At 30.8% G+C, this 9161-nt stretch overlaps 1 protein-coding gene across 1 annotated transcript; it reads left to right on the top strand.

Annotated features, from left to right (window-relative positions):
* Positions 1-713: 713 nt before the first annotated feature.
* LOC139490174 (angiopoietin-related protein 7-like) lies at positions 714-8846 on the top strand. The gene is made up of 5 exons (XM_071277024.1): positions 714-762; positions 3709-4601; positions 5852-5948; positions 6542-6706; positions 8581-8846. Exons 1-5 carry the CDS (start codon positions 714-716, stop codon positions 8844-8846), a joined length of 1470 nt encoding a protein of 489 aa, XP_071133125.1.
* Positions 8847-9161: the final 315 nt, after the last annotated feature.

The following is a 9161-nucleotide window of genomic DNA, read 5'->3' as shown; positions in this document are numbered from 1 at the left end:
TCAATTGTCGTTAGGCTCTTATGCAGTTACTTACAAACCACAATATTAGATATCGACAAAGAGACAAACAATACATATTTCTTCGATGGACGAAAATGTGTACTGACCAAAATAAGTATCCGTTACTTTTCGGTTTAATAAAATACAATAAGTGTGTATGTGATCTCAATGTGGACGTCAATATTTTATTTTAGAAAATAAGAGAAGAAGATGTGGTATGATTGTCAATGAGACACCTCTCAACAAGAGACAAAATGACACAGAAATTAACATATTAACATATTTAGACACTGTACGGCCTTCAACAATGACCAAAGCCCATACCATTCCAACTATTGAACATGTGTAAAGTTTACACCGTTCTAACTTACGGTGTGATCCGAAATATCTTGTGGTCCCCTTAAAACAACCTATTATACATCTGTTGAAAAACATGAATCTAGTGTTGCCTATCAGACTCAATTTGAAGTATTTTTATCATATAATATGTCTTAGGGCTTCCAACTTCTTGAATTTTGAGCCAATTTGTCAAAAAATATATCAAAAGAACAATTATAGCCTCAAAGTGAGATTTTGTGATAAATATAAAGATATAGACATAAGCTTTATCCAATTTGCCACAATTTATTTTACAAATATTCAAATGTGTGAATTAAAAAAGTGTGTCGACTAGAAGGATCGTGATTCGCTCCGGTTTAAGGTCCACTAGCAAAATGACATTTTTATCACCAGCTCTGATATACACTAAAAGTGACAAAACTCGTAAGTCAAATAACTTTTTCATGAATCTGAATAGCTTTCCATGAGGTCCTCGAAATAGGAAAAATCTATGCATTGTTTCGTGTGATTATTTCATACACAATACATTCAATTTCAAGACTTGCGGTACAAATAAAGACAACAGTAGTATACCTCTTTTCAATAGACATTAATCAATCCAGTGAAAACAAATCAATCCGGTTCACAAACCAAAACCGAGGGGAACACATCAAATGTTAAAGCAAAATAACAGATCAACAAAAACAGAATTTCTTATATATAACTGAAAGCATAAATATTTGATGTATAAATACCGGAACACGTCTAACATCAATGCAAATTTCCACTCGGCAAAACAGTCATATTAGGGAATAGGTCACATTCGGTATGGTATGAGTTATTTATAACACAGAAGCAATAAATAACCACATGCATTTTTTTTAATTTGGAAGTGCTGGAATTAGTGTATGTATGGTACATAATATTAGATCATTGGTCTAAAAAAAGTAACTCTGGTCGATTTGGATCTTGACATAAAGTAAAGAAGGTGATTCAAATTAACTTGTATAGGAATTCGTTTTTTCTTAATCGAATCAGTCAAGAAGAAAGGTTATTCTTCATAATCGTGTTTCACTTTCAATGATATCTCTCTGCAATCTTGTTGTATCATTTACAAATCCCCAACAACTCCTTCCATCCATACATTGCACAACTGATTTGTACATTGACTAGATAAATCTCAATGCTTATAAAATGCATTAGCCTGGACCCTTAAAAGTTTAGTCGGCTTTAACATGTTTAACTATATTGATTTCAATGTGTTAGTCATTTGGAGAACATTTGTATAATATCAACCCAATTATGTGCCGGTTAATAGCTTTTCATATTGCATCAAGACCCAGCTATTGTAGATTTCCGTAGGTGATGTATGTTTTAGATAGATGGTTTATTGACGTTTATGCAACATCTTTATATATTTTAAGTAGGTCGTAATACAGTTAAATGCATAACCACTTTATAATTATGTTTAAGTGGTAATGTTTTCATCTGACGAATATGCATTGAAAACAATATCATATAATATAGAAGAAAAGAATTGGGTTGTCGACAACAACGCTTCTGATGCCTCGACTTACTCTATTGTTTGTTCTTTTTTATAAAGTTGTGTGTAAATATTTAGCAAGAAGTTTTGTATTTGTAAAATGACTTTTAACTTTTTTTAAAGCATTTACATTTAAAAGCTAAATTTTTAATGTATAAAAATTGCAAATCACGATTGTTTACATACCAGTTATTTTCGAAAACATGGTGTCATCACCAGTTTATTTTTGTCTCCGCTTTGTTTCACCACTTTATAAAGTAATGATCAAATGATTCACATCATTTTACCATTATAAACTTTTGAGATGCAGTACAATATATTTACTGCGATTGTTATATACACGAACAGAGTAATATTAATACATTGCGTCGGTTTACAAATGGATAATCAACACTTTATAGCTGAGAAAAACATAAAGATAATATCATCTATTACATCGCTTGAAGTAAGGAGAACAAAATCGGCCATTATTTGTGCTGGTTTCTGTGCACATTTGCAATCATGCTGTTCTGTCAGTTTTGATAAACAATCAAGTGAGTGCCAGCTCGACTATAGTTGTTTCCCGCAATGTGTTACATGGCAGAATGGAACGTTTCTACGAAAATCTTCGAGTAAGTTTTCTACAGTAAATACAAAATTTGAGAAACGGAGGAGTACAAAATATATACATGTATATTTTTCTAAAAATTCGAATCAACTCTCTAGACTTTTAATATATTCGAAAACTCAAAAACCTTGCTTGTTTTTTTTTAAAAGGACAACTCCTTTTTATGACTTTCAAGTCACTATTGGTTCGAATAATAATATAACTCTGTCATTGTTTTTGGTATACACTGACGTCATCTAATGGTATATATTCCTGGCTTATTTTTAAGTTAAATTAAAAAAAGTACCTCCGTCGATATGTTTTTAAAAAAAACTCGGATAATGTCCATAAAGTGGATACATGTTTAACTTAAACGACAAATGAATAACTGAATATCGTCGCTGGGCTTCTAAAATGTTGTAAATTACAAATTTTTCCATAAAAAATATCTCACAAACAGGCTTTGAAAAATTTTGCAAAATGCATGCTTCCAAAATGTCGTATGTTAACTTGAACATTTTTGTAAATAGCATTGAAATAAAAAATTATATCTGGATTATTCAAGAACTTAAACTATTTTCACAGAAATAAAGAAATGTACAATAATTTTTTTTCCCAAAGCCATTCTACAACAATTTTCAAGTTTTCATACAACATTTTGGAAGCAAACTTTACAAACAACTGACATTGGCAATTTTGTAATATGTCTTATCTCACACATTTTGATTGGTCTAACTGTATGCTATTTTGTTATACCAAAGATTTCCTCCCGCCGAGACCATTGGTGTCAAAAAGTGTTTTTAGCCAAAAAAGTCATATACGAAATTTTAGAAGCCCAGCGACGATATGTGACGTTATAAACATGACAACACGTTATTATTTTGCTTATTGACAGGGCAGGATATTACATATTATTACACGTAGAAGGTACATCAATGATGACAGTGTTTTTAATGACATCCAATTATACGATTTTATAACAAAAACAAAAAAAAACGCTAAACGTAATCATTAACAGGATGAAAGTCTATAATTGAAAACTGAAAACTATAACTAGTGTTATATAACTGTCTTTCGAAAGTTCCTACATAATACCTTACCAAATAATAATCAATTGCCTACGACTAGTATACAGTATACATTCTCATCTGTGTTACATAGAACTTATTTTAATAATATCAAAAATCATTATAAAATAAGTAGCGAAATTTGATTCCGTTACACAAGAATATAAATGATTTTTTTGTACTTTTGATTACAGATGTTAGTTTGAGTAACCATGAAACAACTGTTCAAACAGGCATCAAGACAACGAGTGATAATTTAACTAGTGACAAGACGACAACAACTGACATGATGTACTATAAAACTACAACTGACAAAACAAGCTACCAGACAAATAATACAACAACCTATACAAAAATAACAGACACAAAAGCCAGTACCGCAGCAAAGACAACTGACTTAACAAGCTACCAGACAAATAATACACCAACCTATACAAAAATAACAGACACAAAAGCCAGTACCGCAGCAAAGACAACTGACTTAACAAGCTACCAGACAAATAATACAACAACCTATACAAAAATAACAGACACAAAAGCCAGTACCGCAGCAAAGACATTTGACTTAACAAGCTACCAGACAAATAATACAACAACCTATACAAAAATAACAGACACAAAAGCCAGTACCGCAGCAAAGACAACTGACTTAACAAGCTACCAGACAAATAATTCAACAACCTATAAAAAAATAACAGACACAAAAGCCAGTACCGCAGCAAAGACAACTGACTTAACAAGCTACCAGACAAATAATACAACAACCTATACAAAAATAACAGCCACAAAAGCCAGTACCGCAGCAAAGACAACTGACTTAACAAGCTACCAGACAAATAATACAACAACTTATATAAAAATAACAGACACAAAAGCCAGTACCGCAGCAAAGACAAGTGACGTAACAAGCTATGAAACAACAAAACTTAAGACAACAACTGTGAAAGCAACACCAGTTCAAACGACAAACGATATCCTTGATTGTACTGGAGTTGCAAGTGGCAGTACTGGTGGTGTATATACTATATACATTGAAAATCAACCTGTTGACGTTTACTGCGAAATGACAGGCGGCGAACAATGGACGGTATGATAATATTATCATTTGTTATGAAAATCGAAATATATCTAATGCCACTAAAATTTAGATATGTATTTTGTTACACGACTGCAAATTGAAAGCTTCATTCTTGGAAGAAATTTAACTTTCTTTTTTAACTTATGTTCTATAATGAAAAACAAGTCTAAATAAAGCTCATTCTTATGAAACCAGTTTTTGTCCTTATTAATTATTTTGTGTTTTTGCTTTTTAAATGAGCAGCGGGTTGCAATATAAGTTCTTTTGTAAGAATACCATTTGGCATATATTTATCGCAACCTAAAACTTCGTGATTATAAACAAGATGAAAAAAATAGCCAAATATTTCATTTGCGGTTTTATTTGAAAATAGTATGTTTTCTTTGCATTTTTCCTTTAACAATTTGAGTTCAAATATTTAATGAAAGCCTGCCTACGTACTATCTGGTTTTACTTTGACTGTGAAAGTCTATAGTTCAGATTAAAATCACCACTTTGAACTCTTGTACAAATGTAGCAACCCACTTTGAACTCATGGTTAAAAAGCTGTTTTATTATAAGTACATGTAGCAACCCACGTTTAGGGAGTTATCGTAGGAAAGCTCTTGAATGTGGTATGAAACAGTAGACGTATACTTTATCTGCAGGCACTACATAACAATGGAAAGTTTACCCTCAGGAAGTTATAACAATCTTTGTATTGTAAAGTTTTGTTCTCAATCGACCAACATTGTCAATTTCAAGATGTAGTTCAAGATATCAGAATGTCTTAACTGTATATCTTGTTTCGTTTGGGTTACATTCGATGGCATAGGTGCCTTACACATACTTACCAATCTCTGAATCATTAAGGGAGATGAAATAATCTTAATTGTCGAATATTAAATTAAAAGGAAAATGATATATTTGGTCATTTGTCTGAAGAAAATCTTGTTACGGAGTGTGCTTCATATGAATAAAGGAGCAATTTGTCAAGAAGAGGATTACCGTGCGAATGCCTATTTTTTTTTAAACACTTATTATGGCCATTACAGCAGTACCATTTACCACCGATGACTATTGAGGGTTCATATGAATTTTTTAATGTTTGCAATTTGGCGTTTCACCACAAACAATATAAAATCTTTATAAAAAATCAATCTTAATACAAATGATTATAAACTCAAGAGTACAAAAATACATACTTATTTGCCGCATTTCTACCAATAGAATAAATATTTTATAGTGTCTATTGTATATAAACTAAAATCTTTCAACAGGTGATACAAAAACGACTAGATGGTACAACAGATTTCTACCGAAATTGGCAGGAATACAAAGATGGATTCGGGGATGTGAATTTGGAATATTGGCTAGGTATTTATTCTAGCGGAATTTATCGGCATTATCAACACGATTTGTTTTAAATTCCAGATAAGAAATGTGATCACAAGGGTTGTATGATCTTTTTTTGTATGTGAATGAATGATAACACGGTAACATGCAGATTGAGTTAAAATAGTTTAAAAACATGAAACCGATTATAGATAAATGATTTATTATAGGTATACTCTAGATAGAAACATCATTCCAAATGGTAATTGAATATAAAAAAAAATGTTGAACAATTACGGTATGTGAAATTTTGTAGAACGATTTTGGCTTTTATTCGTGTTTCGTATTGAAGACTATACAAACTCTCGATAAGATAGTTTGTAATCTAACATAAGACTAGCCACTGTTTGAAAAGAAAACGAATTAAACAAAATCGGATTTTTGTGGTTTTCTGATGATAATGACTCATGTCTTTTAATTCTATTAAAAAAAGTGGATACAATGGAAAAGAGAACATAGACTATAAATGGTATTTGAACATGATATATTCAATGGTCAATAATTATTTAAAAAAGTACAGTACTTGATTACACTGGCAGCAATGGTACTCTATGCAATTCTTTTTTTTTTTTAAGGAAACGAAAACTTGCATAAGATATTATCCACGAAAAATTATAAACTACGGATTGATTTAGAAGACTGGAACGGTGAAACACGGTATGCAGAATATGATACATTTGTTGTTGGAAATGAAAACACAAACTACATGCTGAACATTTCTGGCTACAGTGGAGATGCTGGTAAATGCAAAATATAATAATTTTTAGACTGGGTTTTTGTATTTGTACTTGATTCTTTAAACACTTCAGAGAAAGATATTCTAAATTTGTTTTAGAGATCTTGTATGAACTTATCAACCTTTTCGTTCGACTCTGATATTGTATTTCTAGTTTCTAGTTATTATCAGTTAAATTAATGAGAGAAAAAAATACGTTAATAGTTGATTGATCTTGCTTGCCTGACGTCCAGTGTAAGCATGTTGAACACAGAGTGATAATCAGTATCTTAGCTGCTGTAATAATTAACATATAATTAACATATTATTAACATATATATAATGTTTCCGATAGGAAATCTCTTTTATCTTAAATAAATTATTCTCTATAACTTTTGTTAAAAATGCAGTCACGTCACCTCTTGAGGTTGCATTTTGTAAATTCAGCTGTTTCTCAAACCAGGCCTCTTTTGGGGAGGATATATAAAATTCATAGATATTTTGATTTGCTGACATACTGGTTCTCAGATACATGTATGATCTATATGTTTCATCTCATAAAGACATAACTTGGGACTGTTACCAGTATAAAAGCATACGGTGAAAAAGAATTCTGAAGTAGGGAAAAAGTAAAGGTATGAGTAGTTCACAATTTTAGTATAAATTTAAAACTCTAACAAGTTCATGGCATATAAATGTTAAACAAAATGTGCAGAGCCTATGTTTTGACCTTCGAAAAAAATAGTAGTGCATATATCGACTTACTATTTTAGGATAAAAAAAATCACGAACTTCATAGTAAAAGTGTCACAGTTTTAGCCCCAAACGGAGTTCCTACGGGAATTTGTCTATATTCACAGAAATGCAACCTTAAGAATTGTCTGATAACTGTTTTTGTTGTTTGCCATTACTTTTGATGAAATATAAAGATATTACTTGATGATTTGCATAACTTCATCAGAAAAAAAGCTCTATTCCAATTGGACTAAAGTTTAATCACAGAAAAGCGTGAAGGGCTATATAAACAAAACGTACTAAACAAATACTGACCAAACATCCATCAAAGTTCAACTTTGCCAGAAGGGAGTATCATATAGTATCTTTATAGTCATTTCCACAATGGCTGATTGTTATTGTTCTGTTTAGACAAGGACAAAACGCCAAACGATAAGGTGATCATAACGGAAGAGAGTTTGTACTCTATAACAAAATTTAATGATTTCCTTTAAATTTTAAAATTTATAAAGATGCATCTTAAATCTTGAAAACAATTCCTGTTTGTGTACTAACGTCATTGTTACGCGATATCCTAAATTAGCTAGATAGATGTGTTTTTACATTTGTAAATGGTGATATCATATATAATTCATAGTAGAATGAAATTTAAAAAATGTGTAATATGTTTATATATTTACTCGTTAGCAGGCGTCAATAACATGTTCCTTCTTCTTGTGACTAATTGACCACGTTAGGAAATGCAAATGTGTGTGACCTTAAAACAAAAGATTAAACAGAATTCATAAAAAGAAAAGAAAAGAATTTATCAAGCAATTAGACACATTCCAATAACATGAATAAACACCAATGGAAATATTTTTGTTTTTTCATCATGAAACGGCAGATTTCAGTAATTTTGTCAACATAATAAATTATTTTAAAAAATACATTTAGCTTTAGTTAAACTAGCTTTTTCTTTTCTATGTCATGCTTTAAGTTTATATCTCCTTTGATATTATTTTGAAAGACAATAAATTTCCTATAAATTGAATATTGGACAGTCATCCTAAAATGTTGCTTGAATAGTAAATATTTATCAAGCAAAGAAAGATAATCCAACCATTTAAATATATTTTAACGTTATAGATTTATATCTTTTGCTGATATAATTGTGTTTTACAGGTGATAGCTTGATAAATCCACCAGGTGGGTCAATGTTTCAGATTAATGGAATGGCGTTTACTACATTTGACAGTGACAATGACCGACATACTTCCATAAATGTTGCTGAACATAAACGTTCAGGCTGGTGGTTTAAATGGAGTACCGACGCCAACCTAAATGGAAAGTTTTACGCAACTGAAAAGTCACAAAGCGATGCAATTTATTGGGAATCTTGGCATGGGGATTCTCTAAAGAGCGTATCAATGAAAATAAAGCCAAACTGATAGAGTGAACAACATCATAACTTGGAAAGAAAAAACTTGCTATTGATGAATAGTGATCCATTCACAAATGTTTATCTAAATTTAATTAGCAAACAAAATGAACCTACAATGTATTGAAGGCACAAATAACAATATTTCTAAACAACCTGTAGTGGGTTTTTTTTCTTATTTTTGTTATTAGAGTGGTCATCCTGCATTTAACTCCCTTTGGAATACATCTGTCAATCGTCTTTCAATTTATACAACAAAATGTTTTTTTTTTAAATTTCGTTATATTTATTTGATATTTTTCATTATTTAATTTAGCATAGTAAA

This window comes from Mytilus edulis, chromosome 9 (genome assembly GCF_963676685.1).
Source record: "Mytilus edulis chromosome 9, xbMytEdul2.2, whole genome shotgun sequence".
Classification (NCBI taxonomy): domain Eukaryota; kingdom Metazoa; phylum Mollusca; class Bivalvia; order Mytilida; family Mytilidae; genus Mytilus; species Mytilus edulis.
The sequence above is the reverse complement of the archived record's forward strand: the minus strand, read 5'-3'. Positions and strand labels throughout refer to the sequence as shown.